Consider the following 19,368-nt stretch of genomic DNA (forward strand, 5'->3'; position numbering starts at 1 on the left):
CCTATTGGCTGCTGCCTAGGGGCTAGACTATATATTGCAGCTAGCTGCAGCCTTTTCCCCAGTACAGTTTCTGCATGAAATAAACTATGAGTTACCTTGTACTCAGCTATGCGTCGTCATTCCTGCGCCAAAGAACCCGCTATTTAACAGTGGCGACGAAGGTGGGATCCTGCTTCACCGATTAAGAGTTGAAGTCTACAAGGGAAAGGCAGCGCACGCCAGAGGGAAAAGGCATTCCCCCCCAAGGTCAGCTAGCTAGCTACTCTAGTGACCTCATGCTCAGTGGACTCATTCCCTGAGCCTGGAGCAGGATCCGGAAGAATGCAGGAACCAGCAAAAGAATGTTGAAGGTCGGGAAGCTGAGAGAATTTGACATGAAACACCCGGAGGAATGGCCATCATATCTATCACAAGTAGAAAACTACCTCAGGGCCAATCAGATCGCGGAAGAAGGACTGAAGGCCACAACGCTACTCTGCATGTGCGGCCCAGCAACCTTTGATTTGGCCGAGAACCTTTTCACGCTGACACCGATCGAAGCAGTCTCTACGCAGACCTCAAAAAGAAGCTAACTGAACATTTCCAACCTAAGATGTCTGAAATGGCTTGGCAATTCAAGTTCGACCAAAGAGTGCAGCAACCAGGTGAATCAGCTTCAGAGTTCATAGCGGGCGTGAGGCAGGCCGCACGCCTTTGCAAATTTTCAAATTTAGAAGAGCAACTACAAGATAGGCTCATCTGCGGCCTATGGGACAGAACACTTCAGCAGAGACTCTTTGCTAGGCCAAATTTAACGTTTTCTGAAGCACAAGATGAGGTGATGGCCGACGAAGCTGCCGGGTGTGCAGTTCAAACAGTGCAGCCCGCCAAAGTGACAAAGTTTGAAGAAACGGTCCACTGTGAGGACACCAAACGCACTGAAGAATCTTCCAAGGAAGAAGAACCTGAAATCAACTGACTCCAAAAGCAATCCAATGCGCAACACCGCAACAGCCAGCAGCGAGAGGATAGTTACAAGGCAGTTCTCTTACCGAGATGTAAGGGGTGCAGCGGCAACCATTTTCACGCCAACTGCAGATTTCGATCAGCTACGTGCAGAGCTTGCGGAAGGACAGGCCACATAGCAGTGGTTTGCAGAGCCCACCAGAGAGACCGTCCACCCAAATACCAGTCGGAAGAACTGACTAGGAGAGGTAGTACTGGGGCCCAGGGTCCAGTTAGTGTGGGTTTTTTCAGAAGCTGTAGAAGCGTATGCCGCACCAGGGCTTGACGCCCCCTCAAGCCCAAATTTAAGCTCATGAGAGCTACAAGGAGTTCCATGTAAGATGGAATTGGACTCTGGCTCTGCAGTTTCAATTATTTCTCAAGACACTTTTAACTTCGTGTGTAGGCGCAGTAACAATTGGGCCAAACTAAGACCCTCAGATATAATCCTAATGGATTTTCAAAATGCTCATGTTAAAGTCATGGGAGAAGCCACTTTGTTGGTAAAGTTTAAAGGGTTTTTGGGGCACCTAGATGTAATAGTAGTAGGGGGCTGGAGAATGAGTCTCATTGGACTCGATTGGTTTGATGCCTTAGGTATTCAGATTACTGGCATAAACACAAACTGTAGACCTTGCGTCAGTATGCGAGGAATATGTGGATGTTTTCGATTCAACCCTAGGCACATACTCAGGCCCACCTATCTCATTTAAGTTAGATCCCAGTGTAGTTCCAATCAGGGTTAAGCCTCATAGAGTCCCCTTTGCCTTAAAACATAACATTGATTCCAAAATCTATAAGCTTGTAAAACAGGGTATGTTACAGCCTGTTGATGGTGGGGAGTGGGAAACTCCTATAGTCACCCCACTTAAAGCCAATGGGGAAATTCACATTTGTGCTGACTATAAATGCACTCTAAATAAAGCCCTCAAGCAACACGCTTATCGGGTCCCAGTGATCAATCATATTTTAGCCTCCTTGCAAGAGGGTACTATTTTTGCTAAACTTGATTTAGCACAGGTCTATCAGCAATTGCCGGTTGATGAGGCCACAGCCACGGCTCAAACAATCGTGACTCACAGGGGGGCTTTCAAAGTTAAACGCTTACAGTTTGGAGTCAGTGTTGCACCGGGTATTTTTCAGGGAATCATGGAGTGTACACTCAAGGGTATTCAGGGTGTCTGCCCTTATTTTGATGATGTTCTTATTGCAGGGGAATCCCCAGAAGTGTTGGCCAATAGGCTCAGGGCTGTCTTGCAGAGACTTCGCGAAGCAGACCTCAAATAAAAAACTAACAAGTGTAGTATTGGGGTTTCTTCAACAGAATTCCTGGGTTTCCAAATTGATGCTAACAGCATTCACCCCGCTGATTCTAAAGTGAAGACCATTAAAATGGCTCCTAGGCCCAACTCAAAAGGAGAGCTACAAGCATTCTTGGGCCTCCTAAACTTCTATCACACATTTCTACCTCATAAGGCAGCAATAGCAGAGCCCCTCCACAGGCTTCTAGATAAGAAAGCTCCATGGAAATGGACTAACTTAAAGAAAAAAGTTTCCAGGACTTAAAAGCACTATTGTCAGAAAAGTCCACTGTAACTTACTACAAAGAGTCTAAACCTGTATGTCTTGCATGTGATGCATCTATGGGGTGGGGGCAGTTTTAAGTCACATAGAGAAAAATGGGAAACAGGTTCCTATTGCATTTTACTCAAGGACATTATCCTCTGTTGAGCACAACTATGCTCAGATTGACAAAGAGGCCCTGGCTATTGTTGCTGGGATAAAAAAATTCCATGACTATTTATATGGCAGGGATTTCACGGTATACACTGACCACAAACCTCTGTTGGGACTTTTCACAACAGACAAACAAACCCCCCACATACTATCTCCAAGAATGCTGAGATGGTCTATTTTCCTATCTGCATACAATTTTAAATTAATTCACAAACCGGGCAAGGAAATGGGCCATGCTGATGGCCTCAGCAGACTACCACCAGCACTAATGGATCCTGATCCGGCTCCAGCTGCTAGAATATTGTCCATACAGGACATACCTGAATTTCCCCTCAATGCAGGGGACATTGCTGCTGAAACTGCCACAGATAAAATACTTAGTAGAGTGTTGTCATGGGTATACATGGGCTGGTTGGATAAAAGTCCAGGCTCAGAATTTCAGAGCTATTTTGTCAGGAGGCATGAGTTATCTGCCCATAAAGGGTGCATTTTATAGGGGAACAGAGTCATAATTCCCACGTCCCTAAGAGACAGGATTTTACAATCATTACATGAAGGCCATCAAGGCATTGTCAGAATGAAAGCTTTAACTAGAAGCTACCTCTGGTGGCCTGGCCTTGATAAGGCCATTGAGGCTCAAATCCATGGTTGTTATACATGCCAGCAATCTAGGTCTGAAATGCCACAGGCTCCAGTTCACAGGTGGGAGGAAATGCACACTCCCTGGTCTAGGGTTCACATAGACTACGCTGGCCCTTTCAGGGACAGCTCTTCCTTATAGTAGTGGATAGCCACTCAAAATGGCTGGAAGTAATTCCAGTTCCTAACATGACTACTGCTAGGACCATACAGGTGCTGAGAAAACTCTTTGCCACACATGGGTTGACAGATGTCTTAGTTTCAGACAATGGGGCCCAATTCACTGCTGCTGAATTTCAGGCCTTCCTTAGAGCTAATCTCATCAGACATGCAACGTCTGTGCCTTTTCATCCATCTTCTAATGGTCAAGCTGAACGCATGGTGAGGTCAAATTACCAAGGCATCCGGACCCCTATCTTATAAAGTGGGGTTGGAGGGAGGGGGAGTTGTCAGACAACACATTGATCAGCTCAGGAAATGGTTTCCAGAATGGCCACTAAGTGAGGACTGTGTCATAAGTCCCTCTCAAGGTCCTCAAACTTGTGGCCAAGCCAGTCCTCACATCAGGACTTTTCCTTCTTAACTGAAGTCGAACCGGAGGAAGAACTGGGGAGCTCTGGAGTGCAATATGGTTCCCCTGAAGGAGCAAGCCATCCGAACTTCAACAACCACTGTGCCCACTCTGCCAAACAGTCTGACTCTGGGGTGGGCCAACCTGGAGAGGCCAGCCAGAGTGCATCAAATCCCCTTGACTCAGGAGCACAAAAGGACACAAGTCTACCCAGCCCACTGGGTGAGCTGGTAGACCACAAAGTGATGGGAACTCCGAAATGTTCCTCTAGGGCCCACAAGCCTCCTTCATATCTTGCAGATTAAGTTGTAAAATAAAGAGCTATACATATATTGTTGTAATTCCTGTTGCCACTACACGACAGAAACTAGTGTTATGATGTAACTATCTAAAAGTGCCATTTTTGAAGCCTATTCATTGAGACGTTGTTTAATAACATTGTAACCTACATTGTGTTTTTACTTTTATTATTGTTATCACTTTTACTTTAGTGTGTTTGGATAATGAGTCTTGACAATTGTTGAGACTAATGGGTGTTATTATGGTCTGTTCTAAGAGGGGAGGGGTGTTATGTACTGGGCTCTTGAAGAAAACCACGTGGGTTGCTGGAGCAGCTAATGGCTCTCCAGCAACCCAGACTACAAGTCTCCTGTGCTGCAATTGGCTATCTCCAGGTGGCAATGTTTGGTTCAAACCTATTGGCTGCCACCTAGGGGCTAGACTATATATTGCAGCTAGCTGCAGCCTTTTCCCCAGTACAGTTTCTGCACGAAATAAACTATGAGTTACCTTGTACTCAGCTATGCGTCGTCATTCCTGCGCCAAAGAACCCGCTATTTAACAGCCATGAACGAATGTTCAGAGAAGAGGAGCTATTCCAGAGCACAATAGCCAGCGTCGGAGTGCAGGTGCTGAAGTGAAGCATTGTGGATGAACAAGACAACACTGCATAAGCAGCCACAAATGAGAAAAATAATGGGTGGAGGTTGCCTTCCTATGGGCTGAATAAAAGTAGAGCAGGGCTTTTCAACCAGTGGTACGGGTACCACCTGTGGTACATTGGCACCTGGCAGGTGGTACGCAACCATCCTAGAAAAGTGGTAGTGGGGGAGGGGAATGAGCTGAACCGGTGGCAGCCTGAGCAAGAGACAGCAGGAGCTGCAGGGCTGTCAGGGCTCAGCGGAAACGCCAGGATCAACGGCAGGCTCCAGCTGGAGCTCAGCACTGATCCTAGTGCTTCTGCTAAGCCTAGAAGAAGCACTGATCAGCTGGAATGTTGCAGCCTCTCCAGGGTCTTGTGATTTACATTCAGATGCTTGGCAACTGATTCATATTTATGACAGTCACAGTGTCCCAGGATCAAGTGAAGTGACCAAAACCTGCTGCAACCACCCAGCAGAGGGAGGAAAATAAAAACCAAACATCCCCCCACCCCACCCCTGCTGCCAATCCTCAACAGAAATGCTCACAACAATGAAAACCTCGGACAGGAGGAAGAGCGCCGCTGGGCAGGCAGGCAGGTGTCTTGCTCGGCTGTGGCTTGGGGGGACTTTTTTCAGTGCCATTGTAACTTCGAACTGTCACTAAGCGAACTGTTGTAAGTCGAGGACTACCTGTACTCACTTTTTTCCCTTTTTTTTGGTCAAGTTTTTGACACCTTGCTAGGCGACTGGTGGTACTCGGATGTTGCCATATCCTAAATGTGGTACAATAAGTGAAAAAGTTGAAAAGCCCTGAAGTAGAGGATGATACGGGGTGCCTCTAGTAATAATCAGTAGCCTGTACTTGAGCAGATGCAAATAGTACCTAAAACTATGTGAATCAGCCCTGTGACTAATTTAGATTCTAGCCTAACTGCCACAAGGAGGCAGTCTTTACTTATCTTTATCACAGTTGAAAATGACAGACTCAAGGGAAAAGAAAGTTATTTTCTGTTCATTCATGTTTTCTCCCTAAAAGCATATTTTTATTTTTATTTTTTATTTTTATTCCATTTATATCCCGCCCTTCTCCGAAGACTCAGGGCGGCTTACAAGCTTAGCAGTTAAAAGTTACAAGTTAGCATATTAAAAGGACAAAAGGAATGCACCCATACAGAACTGCCTTAAGCAGGATGCTATTGTACTATTGAGTGTGATCTGTTGTTGTTCACAACCACCAACGACAGTGCCAACTTGTCACATTTATGGTACAACATTGGAAGAAACTGAAAATGCTTTGCAGCAGTCTTCCTCAACCTTATCTTGCTTGTGGCCCCCTTCTGACCTTGTTTTCCTTCTGTGTTCCACCTGTCCAGGTGCCATGGCTGGATATGGGCATGGGAAAATAACTGGTGTGTTTTCAGGCATCAGCAAGACATGTTTGTAATAATTGTAAGCTGTCAAGAGTCATTGACTTAGATGGGCAGCTATCAAAATTGATTGATTGATTGATTGATTGAGCAACAAAGCAAGAAAGCAATATAGGTTTTTGCTTTTCTGTGTCTCCTCAAAATGTGCCCCCCCCCCCGTTCCATGTTTTTCTCCTGTGACTCCCTTGAATTATCCTATGTTCTCTAGGGCAGTGTTTTTCAACCAGATGTTGCCTGGTGTGCCGTGGGAAAAATTGAAAAAACACTGACCTAGGAGACAGCGGTGAGAGGAGGAGGAGGAGGAGGAGGAGGAGGAGGAGGAGGAGGAGGAGGAGGAGGAACAGCCGTGGGCGGAGCGGCGCTCCAAGACTCTCTGGCGGGGAGCGCTGGGCACCGGAGCTTTGGCTAAGCTGACGACCCTACTTCGCTGGAAGCAAAAGCCCGGGAAAAGAAGTGGGCTCGACCTCTCTAGGCACCAGGGCTCCACGGCAGCGTAGCTCCGCCCCCTTCTCTGGCTTCAGAGGGTCTCTTGCTGAAGAGAGAGAAGCTGGGGAGAGGCGACCGGCTCGCTTATCGGAAGAGGACGGACGGGCGGCTAGCCCGGCTCGCCTGAGCTGTCGCATGGTTGGTTGCCTGCAACGTTCGAAAAAGCTCTTCTTCCCCAGCACGCGCCGCTTACTCCTTACTCCCAGCGCGGCTGAGGATGCGAGACTCCCGCCTGGTCGGCTGCCTGGCTCCGCTTTTTTTGCTCGCCGCGACCCCTCGCCCCAGCCCGAAATAGAGGGATCTGACCGCTTCGCTCTTGGAGGCTTCGCTTGCGTCTGAAAAATTACATGGCTGATTTTTTTTTAACCTGTCCTTTTGATACGTTGCATAATAAAATGTCCTTTGGACCAAAGCAATTAAAAACCTTTGGGGTTCCCCTCCCCCTCTGGAGTGAAGTGCTTTTGATGGTAAAGGTGAGAAAGAAAGAAAAAAGGAAGGGAAAAAAGGAGAAAGGGGGAAGGGGAAAAGGGAGGGAGAAAGAAAAAAAAGGAGAATAGAAAAGAAAGAGAGAGAGAGAGGAAGGGAGGAAGGAAGGAAGGAAAAAAGCAGGAAGAAAAATTAAAAAGAAATGCAAGTAGCTTCCAGTTTCCACAACAAGTAGAAAGCAAGAAATTGAGAGAGGGAGGGAAAGAAAGTGGGAGAGAGAAAGGCAGGAAAGAAAGGAAGGAAGATAGAAAGAAAGAAAGAGAAAAGAAAGAAAGAAAGAAAAAGAGAAAAGAAAGAAAGAAGGAAAGAAAGAAAGAAAGAAAGAAAGAAAGAAAGAAAGAAAGAAAGAAAGAAAGAAAGAAAGAAAAAAAAATAAATGAAGGAGAAAAATGCAGAAAGAAAAATTAAAAAGAAATGCAAGTAGCTTCCAATTTCCACAACAAGTAGAAAGCAAGAAATTGAGAGAGGGAGGGAAAGAAAGTGGGAGAGAGAAAGGAAGGAAGGAAGATAAAGAAAGAAAAGAGAGGGAGGGAAGGAAGGAAGGAAGGAAGGAAGGAAGAAAAGAAGAGAAAAAAGAAAATACAGAAAGATAAATTAAAAAGAAATGCAAGCTTTCCTTTTCCTTCACAGCAAAAACAAACAAAAGCCCCAAAATAAAATAAAATAAAATAAAGAGGCTAATAATAATAATAATAATAATAATAATAATAATAATAATAATAATAATAATAATAATAATAATAATAATAATAATAATAAGAATAAGAAGAAGAAGAAGAATAAGAAGAAGAAGAAGAAGAAGAAGAAGAAGAAGAAGAAGAAGAAGAAGAAGAAGAAGAAGAAGAAGAAGAAGAAGAAGAAGAAGTAGTAGTTGGAAGGGACCTTGGAGGTCATTCTAGTCCAACCCCTTGAGAACACAGGCCATCCTCGACTTACGACCGTTCGTGTAGCGACCGTGGGGAGGTCCAACGGTGCGGAAAACGGTGGAGTGCCTCGTGATTTTTTTCATGAAACAAGTGTGCCTTTGCCCAAAAAAGGTTGAAAAACACTGCTCTAGGGGACTATATGCCTCTGTCCCCCCTCCCCCCTCTTGCTTTAGATTACAGTCTAAAACAATCAACTTTGTTGATTTTTGTTTTCATCCTTGTTTTTGGCAACTTTCAGACATGTGGAACCAGAATTTCTGAAAATAAATGCCATTGTTTCATGTAATGTATATGGATAGTTTAGAAACACCAATACATTTTTAATCTTTAATTAGTCAAAATGTTATTTTAGAAAGTTGTAGACTGCTTTGTGAAAACTATTTTCCAGAAGGTTGTATATATTTACGTTTACGTTTTATTTACGTTTTATTTAATTTGTATACCGCCCTTCTCCCTAGGGACTCAGGGCGGTTCACAGGGCATATATAAATAACAATACAATACAATACAAAAGTTAAAAAAAGATTAAATCAGTGCCCAGTTAAAAACAATAATACTATTCTAAAACAACAATTTAAAACCCAAATCCCCCGTCAGGCCAGACCAGCTAATTCAAATAAATGGGTCTTCAGGCCACGACGGAAAGTTCGGAGGTCTGATGCCATCCGGAGCTCCACCGGCAGTTGGTTCCACAAAGCCGGGGCACCCACAGAGAAGGCTCTCCCCCTGGGGGCCGCCAGTCGGCATTCCCTGACCGGAGGCACCCTGAGGAGGCCCTCTCTGTGGGAACGCACAGGGCGGAGGGGAGTTGACGCCGGCAGCAGGTGGTCCCCGAGGTAACCCGGACCCATGCCATGTAGGGACTTAAAGATCATAACCAAGACCTTGAACCTCACCCGGAAGACAACTGGTAACCAATGCAGCTCGCGGAGCAAAGGTGTAACATGGGAGTACCGGGAAACTCCCAAGACAACTCTCGCGGCCGCATTCTGTACCAGTTGGAGCCTCCGAGTGGTCTTCAAGGGAAGCCCCATGTAGAGAGCATTACAGTAGTCAAGGCGAGAGGTCACGAGCGCATGAGTGACCGTGCACAGGGCATCCCGGTCCAGATAGGGCCGCAACTGGCGCACCAGGTGAACCTGGGCGAAAGCCCCCCTAGTCACGGCCACCACATGACCTTCCAGGGTAAGCCGTGAATCTAGGAGGACTCCCAAGTTGCGAGCCCTATCCACGGGGGGTAAGAGCTCACCCCCCACAGAAAGAGATGGAACATTTTGAATGTCCCGGGATTTAAAAAGAAAAGGGTAAAGATCTTGAAAGGCACCTTTCATGAAGCAGATTGGAGATTCTGGGATCTTCTTCGTTACCCGACCCATGAAGAATTTGCTTCCATAGTCTTCAGCACGAATGTAGGCCCCGTATTTTAACAATCCAACCTCAAAAGGAGTGAATTCCATCCACTCTACAACAAAATCATATGAGTTACAGGTTCAAATGAAACACTGGCTTTGCAAAGTGTGATTTTGCAAATGGTTGAATGTAACTAAATTAGCCTTTTAAATTTAATACTTATGAGTTGGGGTTTTTTGGCTGTATTTTCACCAAGCTAAGTATACAAAAATACATGGGGAGAAATGGAATAATGAATAGCCCTGAAAAGACGAACCAATAATTAAGTGCCCAGGATCAATCTTCACACTGTTTTTTATTCCCCTCTAATCCATCAGGTCATCAGGAATCAAAAATCATAAGAGCACGAAGGTGACAATCCTGCCTATTAGTTTACATGAGAGTCTATGGTATTTATGTTGGCTCTTGAATTAATGTCCCATGTTTTCCTGTTGAGATTTACATTTGCAGATGCTCTCCAAAGTCCTTTTTTTGTATCAGATAGTTCTACTGTCCATTATCATTGCAGTAACTGAAAACTTAGAGAGAACAATGATATTAAAATTAATCATTTCCTCTTGCTGCTCCTTCATGCTCACAACAGCTTTTCTCTTAATTGCCAAAACCAAAAAGCCTTACTGTCAAACCCAATTAACTCAGATATTCTAAGCATCTCAAATGTCTACTGGCAATTGTCCAAAATCCAAAAATCCATTAATTCCCTTCCTTTTTCCATGAGCCAATGGCTGGAACAAACTGAGAAAAATAATCAATATATTAAAGATATCCTATGTTCTGAGAATGTGTGTACAACCATGTTATGGCTGAAACGACTAAAAAAAAATATAGATACTTGGGTGGTCCATCCATAATTTATCTCATTCCACACGTACTCTTATATATTTATCTTTTTCTCCTCGTTTTCTGACTCCAATTTATATTCTTCCTTTCCCCGCAATTTAATACGCAGTTATAAAGAGATATCTTGCTTTTTGAAGTTTTGCAAGATAAAGCTACAGCAATGCATTACATCTTCATTCCTGCAGAAGATCTCATAAGAGGGAAAGAGGCAGAAGAAGTAGGGAACAGGGCAGAATGTTCACCATTCATTTAAAAGAATAATATATATGATGGAATTGAGATTCCTTTGTTGGCTCTAGTTTAGACCAATAACAGCACCACTGTGGTAGATATTAAAATGAAATAAATGTTTGGCTTTCTGGGCAGATCAATGACCCCTTTTATTATTGCATCACAATCAACAATATGGGTAATGCTACCTTTAAATTCTTGAAGGCTATATTTGTCCCTGGTGTTGAGGACTATATACATTGGTAGAGGATTCTGAGCATGATTCAGGGCATGCTTCTGCTCTGAAAGTGTGCTGCTACATCTCTGTAAAAATAAACCAACAACAAACCACAAAAATGTTAATCCTACTGGAACTAGAAAGAATCAGAAGAAGAATCCTAATTTTAATTTCATTCTCCTCATATATAACAATAAGGTTGTTGTTGTTGTTGTTGTTATATTTGATTCATTTCTAGAACAAATTCTCACATTGTTTATCCCTTTCACATTTCATCTGGGTTCATTGAAAAGAACAGAATTGACCAAAAATTTCTCTGAAAACCATTTTAAGAAAATTCTTTGACATTTTGTTTATTGGGAACTCTACCCAAGCTGCTGGGAGAATTTCAGACCACTTGGAGTATATGTGGTAAAATATCACCCGTGAATGGCATGGTGTTAGCCTTTTGAGCTAGTCCAGACAAGAATGTCTATGGAGATTCTCAATCATCCAGGTCATGTTGTGCCAAAAGTGCTTTTTCCAAAAGGCAACTGGGCTTTCTTGTTTTTTTTCCTTTGAAAATGTTTTGCTTCTCACCCAAGAAGCTTCTTCAGTTCCATACAAGAAGCACAACTATGAGGACTAACTCTACTTTTATTGTAAGGCTAAAGGTAAAGGAAAAGGTTCCCCTGCACATGCGTGCTAGTCGTTTCCAACTCTAGGGGCCAGTGCTCATCTCCGTTTCAAAGCCAAAGAGCCAGCACTTGTCCGAGGACGTCTCCGTGGTCATGTGGCCGGCATAACTAGATGCCAAAGGCGCACAGAACGCTGTTACCTTCCCACCGTCGTGGTCCCTATTTTTCTACTTGCATTTTTTTACGTGCTTTCGAACTGCTAGGTTGGCAGAAGCTGGGATGAGTAACAGGCGCTCACTCTTCTATGTGGCACTCAGGATTCGACCCGCCAAACTGGTGACCTTCTCATCGACAAGCTCAGCGTCCTAACCCACTGAGTCCCTATTGTAAGGCTATGTTGACATAATCTTATAAGATTGAAAGTTTTTCTCTTCTTCTCTCCTCTCTAGAAACCATGGAAGGGTCTTTTCTGAAATGCTTCCCATACTCCCCCTTCTATTAGCTGAGCTATCTTTTACATGATGGTAGTCTAGTTTGTGGCTCTTCCTCCTGTCTCCCATCATTCCCACATGGTAGGCTCTGTTCCATCTAACATATTCAAATTGCCAAAGAAAACAATAAACTTGACTCTTATACCCACCTTCACCTCTTAGCCCATTAGTTGGGGCTAACGGTATTAAAAGAATCCATTTAAAAATAACTAAAAACTACTTCTTAGAAGATAGATTTTTGATAATATTTTAACTGCCCCTTTTGAATCCTAAACACCCCATTGTTGGGGAATTCTAGTAATATGTCTTCTCCCAATTATATCATCAGAAAAAAGACTGGAAAAAATTGAAGTCCACATTCACTTAGTTCTAAGTAAGGCACTAGGTTTTCCTTCTCCATCTCACTGTGATTATCTGCCATTTTATCTGCCAGATTGCCTGGTGTCCAACAGAAGGGATATGGTCCAGTGACTTCCTCAAAATAATGTCATCTGATGGGACTTGGGAGGTGTGCTTTTGCTATTATCTCCCCTGAGATTAAACCAGCCGTCACTCTCTTAACTCTTAGGAAGGTTTGATAAGGTGGACGTTCTCTTGGGCACTGGGGCCAAGGTGTTAGACAAGCTCCACCTGCAATATATGTTTATGTGATTTCCTGGCATGGTTTCTATTGTGTTTTTGTTTTTATTATATGCTGCCCTGAATCACATTTCTGCAGTCATATAAAAGCTAAGAAAAAGTTGGCTTGTCTCATTCTTAAAACAGTTTCCCTAAAATATTACACATGGACCTTGTGTAAATGCATAACTTCGTTATGAAAAAGTTAACATCAGTGTATATTAATTTGTGTATCCCTCTCAGTTCTCTTCCCTTTTCTATATATTAATTGTAACCTGGGATAAGCTATCTACAGCGTTCCCTTTTCTACGGTATTGAGTTTTTAGGAAAGTTTTAAGGGGTAAAGTGGCAGAAAGTGAACATATCAATGAATGCATGTTAATATTCACTGTACTTGTTAAAAGGGTTTGATGAGTTTTAGAAACAAAAAAAATGTGATTCTGAAGATTATATAAGCATAATGTGAACTTTTGAGGGTGGGATCGGCCCAGGCACTCTCAGCCCCATACCAAGTTAGTACAGTGCACATTCAAATTGTTATGATGTTGCTTGCATTGCTTTGATCTTCCAGCATGTATATTCAGACTTCCGTCAGAACCATTTAACAAAACAGACACATCTATTACCCCATTTCCTAATGCTTGGTCAATGAAAAGTCCCCAGAGATCAGTAATGCAGGTTTTGTAGCCATCCTTTTGCCGCTGCTTCAGAATGTCACAGTATTCTTTTAAGTGGTCTAATGTAAAACAGTCCAGCTTGCATTTGCACATGTTTTTGCGAGCTTCCGCAATTGGTCCTAAAAGATCCTTCTGTGACCAACCAGGTTCTTCATACAGATTTGAAAGTGTCCTACAAAAAAGATGCAGCTTGATAACGAGAGTTACAATTCCCTAAATTATATTAAGGGTTGTTTACATAATTTAATAACATAATTTAATATTTAAACACCTAACCATCATGCTAATTTAGAAACTGTTAAAAAAGAAGAACAAGAAGAATTATGTTGCAATGTTTAGGGTTTTCCTGCCAAAATACTTTTAGAAAATATTTAGAAAAAAATATTTAATAAAAGTGAAAATAAACAGAACCGACCACAATTACTTCAGCCTATCCAAGAAATTCAGACACAAATTTTTGCCAAGTCAGCCAAAGAAATTTTAAAAAGTAATTTTCAATCATGTAAATGTTATCCTCTGTTTTTGAGCTATCACGGGAAATTATTGCCAACCTGCCAAAGATGTTTTTTTAAATATGACAAGACCATGAAGGCAGGAAAAGTGTGTTGGAATATAGTAAGGAGGTGGATCCCTAGGAGGGAGGGGATACATTCCCGAGGACTAAGAGGCAACTCAGTCCAGATCTTATGTGTGAGAGAAAGAAGATGAAGATGACCCTTCCCTAATAGTTCACAGAATACATTAAAGTGCTCACTTTGGCAAGATTTTATCTATAGGTATGAAAGAATAAAGAACTCAGCTTGGAGGAATCATCATGTGATTAACAGAGGGATAGAATCAAGATCACGTGAAGTGTTAATACCACTTTATAACACCTTGGTAAGGCCACACTTGGAATACTGCATCCAGCTTTGGTCACCACAATGTAAAAAAGATGTTGAGACTCTAGAACATGGGTCTTCAAACTTGGCCCTTTTATGACTTGTGGACTTCAACTCCCAGAATTCCTCAGCCAGTGTGCCTGGCTGAGGAATTCTGGGAGTTGAAGTCCACAAGTCATAAAAGGGCCAAGTTTGAAGACCCATGCTCTAGAAAGAGTACAGAGAAGAGCAACAAAGATGATTAGGGAACTGGAGGCTAAAACATATAGGGAACAGCTGCTGGAATTGGGTATGTCTAGTTTAATGAAGAGAAGGGCGAGGGGTGACATGATAGCAGTGTTCCAATATCTCAGGGGCTGCCTAAAAGAAGAGGGAGTCAAGCTATTCTCCAAAGCACCTGAAGGCAGGACAAGAAGCAATGGATGGAAACTAGTCAAGGAGAGAAGCAACCTAGAACTAAGGAGAAGCTTCCTAACAGTTAGAACAATTAACCAGTGGAGCAACCTATGTCCAAAAGTGGTGAATGCTCCAACACTGCAAGTTTTTAAGAAGAGACTGGACAGCCATTTGTCTGAAATGATATAGGGTTTCCTGCCTGAGCAGGGGGTAGGACTAGATGATCTCCAAGGTCCCTTCCAACTTTATATTATTAGTATTGTTATTGTTATTGTTATTGTTATCATTAGTCATTCCTGCATTGGACAAAAGGCATTCCAATTTGAAACAAAATTAAGAACAGAACTCTCTAACCTGCTTATGCAATTTATATATTTACTGTATATTTGGATATTTCATCCTGGTATCATGTCCTTTCCTCCAAATCACACTTCCATCCAATCTGTTAAACAGAAGCCTGCCCAAGGCCAATGGTGAATTTAATGGATGAAAACTGCCCCATATGTATGCTCACACAATTCCATTTTTTCTTGAATCAGAGCAGTTAATATCATCATTATTCTGTATATAGGAAGTAAACAGATTTTTGCTTTAATTTGATTGTATTTTTTAAAAAAATTACCAGGTCAGGTACTTCATTTAAATATTACCATTGGATGGGAGTTAGGAAGCATGCCCCTTCTGTGGCATTCCCTGGTCTATGTAACATATTTTAATCTAATTAGGTTTCTATTTTTAATGTAATTTTATGTATTGCTTTAACCTTTGATTGGGGAGGGTCACTTAGTTGCTTAAAAGATGGACATATATAGGAATATAAATTCTAAACAGGAATGTTTCAAATAAATTCCAAATGTTTTAAATAAATTCTAAATTCTGCCCATCAGTCCCATTTTCTCATAAAATTACGGTGACATTTAAAAGACTATGTTTATTAGCAAGAGTACAATATGAACAACCAATATGAACATATTTATTTTATTTATTTATTACACCATAAGGCAACTCTTCTTCTCAGAATATGTGGCAAGAATATCTATCTATCTATATATCATTCTTACCAAGAAGAGCCAGAAGATCCAGAAATATATGTGAGGCAGTCTAAGAGATTCAGTTTCTGAAGACCAAGTAAATGGCCATGTAAAGCTGTAAACGCCCGAGCTCCACCTCCTGTGGCCATGATAGCCACCACAGGAACCTGTTCAACAAATAAAGCCCAAAGAAGTGAAAATTTTCATTTTACCTTTCGATGGCCGATTTGTCTGAGTGCCAGGCTTCCAGGAATTTTTGGAAGTACTTGGACTTGGCTTAGTCTAGGATACTCACAGTTTCCCACTTGAAACTATGGTTAAGTCTGCTACCCTAGATATACTGTGAATTATGAATGTATTCATTTATCAATCTTCTCCGTCCTATTTCCAAATCTGCATAACTCCCGCATCTATACTTGGGTTTGCCAGAGGTCTAGATAATTAATCGAAAATTAAGTCTTGATTTTTCCATACTGAATTGCAGTGGTTATGCTTTACATACCTCATGATCTTGCAAATCATTGTCCATGCAAAGAACCCTTTTCAGGGCAGCTGCTACAATTTTCTTCCTTTTCTGTATAAATACTTGTTCATCTTGACACAGTTCATAGTCTAAACGTACATCAAGCTCTTTTTGCCTTGCATATGGTCCATGATGAAAGAAATAAAATATCACTGTTATGATTGATTTAGGAAGACACTATAATAATAACCATTAATACAGAAAAGAACCTCAAGCAAAATCACACTTCCATCCTAATCCAACCATAGGACTGAAACACCTCAGATGATAGTGGAGGCAGCAGAGATTATTACATCATGCACAAAAATCATTGCAAGACCAAAAAATCAGGTTAGGGACAGATCATTATGGAGAAAATCTAGCTAAGATCTAGCTTGATGACCCATTGTCAATCAATAAATTAAAGTATTTTCTCTTACCATTCTTTTACTTTTACACATAAGCCAATTGATTTCTCCTAGAGATAAAAATATTGTTAATAATTTATTAAATTAAATATTACTTAATTGAAAGTTAAATATTATTTATTTGAAAGAGAATTTTTGAAATGGCTGTCTGAAATTTTTATGGAAAAAACAGCAATTTCTATATTCACCTACATATTCACTTGCTCCCTCCTTCACACGTGCACAACCATATTTTGAATTCCAAAAAACAGGAATGGATATTTATGTAACATTTTCCAACACAATGAACTTCATGGAAAAGAGTCGATCCATACAACTACAGCACAACCATCACACTCCTTCTATATATTAAAGAAAGACATATCAGATATCACCATTGCAATGCTACAAGTTCCTGGCATCACTATAGCCAACAAAGCCACAAAATCTCTTCAAAGCAATCTTATATAATAATATAATGGTTCTGTCAAGTTTCTAAGGACGGTTTTGCTGGTGCAACAAACATTGCTTCTCAGCTTGCCAACAAACTTGCCAGGAGGGAGAGGTTTGGAATGCAGACTTGAAAGATTAAGAAGACTAACCTTGAGCTCAAGGACATTATACCAGGTGTCTGACCAGACCTAGAGATGCTTTCTCATAACAATATTTTTCCACTTGATTGGGCAACATGACCTGACCCAGAGGGAGGAAGGAGAATTCAATGCTTTTGCTATTTGGGTTTGGGAGGGGTCTTGCCAGAGCTGGTTTTACTTTGATTAGTGCTGAAATAATGTACTCAATAAACTTTTACATTAAAAAATCAGAATGTTTTAAAGGTGTTTGCCTGGTTGGGTTTGTCAGTTTGAATCTTGGCAATTGCCTGGTGACACCCTGCAATTTTCTGGGCAAGGTTTTTCAGAATGATTTGTCACTGCCTATTTTCTAAAATTGAGAGTGTGTGTGACTGGCCCAGTTTTGGGCCTAAATCAGGATTAGAATTCACAGTCTGCTGGTTTCTAATCTGATTCCTTATCTAGTTTATCAAGTTGGCTCTCAAAAATAGAATGTATGGACTGCAAACAAACACTCTGTAGGGCAAAAGAGAAGAATATTGGCAAAACATATCCATGAACATCATTGGCAGTCAGAAGACAAGACGGAAATTTATTAACTAACGAGGTCAACCACAATTTTAACTGGAGACACACCAGACATGGTAAATGAGGCTAAGTCTAAGAGAATTCCCAGAAACTTGGTAGTCTGGCAAATTAGCCATGAACAGATACTGTATATAAAAATAAATCTCATTTCTGAACTATTAAGAAGAAACAACCAAAAGTTTAAAAAGGAGCAAACAGTCCTAGGAACACTTTCCTTTAGCACAGGGGTACCCAACCCCCAGGCTGTGGCCCACTACTGGGCTGTGAGCTGTTTGGAACTGGGCCACAGAAGCGGCAAGTGAGCATGCATAAATGTACACACATCACTACTTGCATGAGAGGTGGGCAAGCACATGCACGTGTGCTCCATTTGTGTGAGCAACAGGTGCACGTGTCCACCACTCACCCAAATGGAGCTGCGTGCACACGCATGCTTGCCAGCCACTCACATAGAACCATTCCCTCTCCTCCCCTCCCCACTGGCCCTCAAAGTCAGAAAGTTTGGGGAATTCTACTTTAATGCACATCTACTGACTAGCACTCAAATAAGGAGGCATCAGCTGCTAATCAACACCAAAAGCACCAGACAACCACATGCCAAACAGAGATGAAACAATACTACCTATTGACACGACCTTTCCAGGCCTAGACATTCCAGTGATTTACAGCCACTATTCAGCTAGTTATATGATTCTGCAACAAGCCACAATGATGAAGAAAATGACCATATGCAAGCTATGACATTGTGAAGCCAATCCCACCCTTCTCTATTTACTCTCCATCTTACACAAGTATGCAAGTTGTGAGGTTTGCATTGTGATATCATAAAGCAGGTTTTGTCTCTTCCCCCGACTAGTTAATAGAGCCAGTTCTACTGATTGAATCCACACTCCTGCAATGTGTAAATATTAGATTAGCATAATTGAAAGATCTACTGTAAGGATCCATATGAGTTGCATCAATTCAAGGCAGATATCCTGCTTTAGCGACTAACACCTGAATCTGTAGGATCAAGGTATAATGGAATTAATGGAATTATTGAAAAGTCTATTTACAAAAAATAATAAAGACATGCACATGATAAAAAGAGGATTGAGCATGAAATGCTGAGCATGACCAGGAAGAACACTCCCATAAATCAGGCAAGTCAAGCAACTATTTCTTCACTAATTAATATTGTTGTTTACCCAACTCTGAAAAGTTTTAGAGTTCTGTGATCCACTGAATTTGTCCTAAAGTTCATAATAGACTTACATGACAGGTAAATTACACATGACAGACAAATTAAACATTCTATATATTCAACATATTGTGCAAGACTCCCCATGATGTGCATTCTCTGGTTCCTTAGAAGACCTGCATGAAGCAACACTAGAGGCGATTGGCTGGATAGCTAAATTGGACATCCAGTTATGAGGCCTCTGCCGCAGACCCGTAAAAATATTTTTGAACAATTACATGGATTGTGTGTATATGTTTACTTCTCTTTGTCCTGCTCTTATCAAGTGCTAAATGATAACAACAGACAAATCACAAAAATAATTTAAATTTTGTATTTCAAAATCTTCTGGAAGTTTAAAGAACAAATGCCACAAGAAATAACCTTTATTTTTGGTTTCTTCTTCTATTTCTCCGATAAGCAAATGAAGACGTTTTTAAATGGAACCAAATGACATGATTTCTGTGTGATGATCCCACATAATTTCTTCAT

General features: G+C 41.5%; 1 protein-coding gene across 2 annotated transcripts in view; it reads right to left on the reverse strand.

The window, feature by feature from the left end:
• The window catches only part of LOC308678516 (cytosolic phospholipase A2 epsilon-like), a 28,507-nt gene extending 12,083 nt beyond the window's left edge, over positions 1 to 16,424 (reverse strand). Inside the window, exons 1-5 of one of the 2 annotated variants that reach the window (XM_081345734.1) lie at positions 16,091 to 16,424; positions 15,619 to 15,755; positions 13,230 to 13,452; positions 10,849 to 10,963; positions 9,504 to 9,641 (exon numbers count right to left, since the gene is read on the reverse strand). In XM_081345734.1, coding sequence (XP_081201860.1) covers positions 9,504 to 9,641; positions 10,849 to 10,963; positions 13,230 to 13,452; positions 15,619 to 15,755; positions 16,091 to 16,117 — 640 coding nt within the window. In that variant the 5' untranslated portion in view covers positions 16,118 to 16,424. The remainder of the gene's footprint in view (positions 1 to 9,503; positions 9,642 to 10,848; positions 10,964 to 13,229; positions 13,453 to 15,618; positions 15,756 to 16,090) is intronic. The other variant, XM_081345735.1, reaches the window with a different exon arrangement.
• Between the last annotated feature and the right edge of the window lie 2,944 nt (positions 16,425 to 19,368).

This window comes from Vipera berus (genome assembly GCF_964194415.1).
Source record: "Vipera berus genome assembly, chromosome: 1".
Classification (NCBI taxonomy): domain Eukaryota; kingdom Metazoa; phylum Chordata; class Lepidosauria; order Squamata; family Viperidae; genus Vipera; species Vipera berus.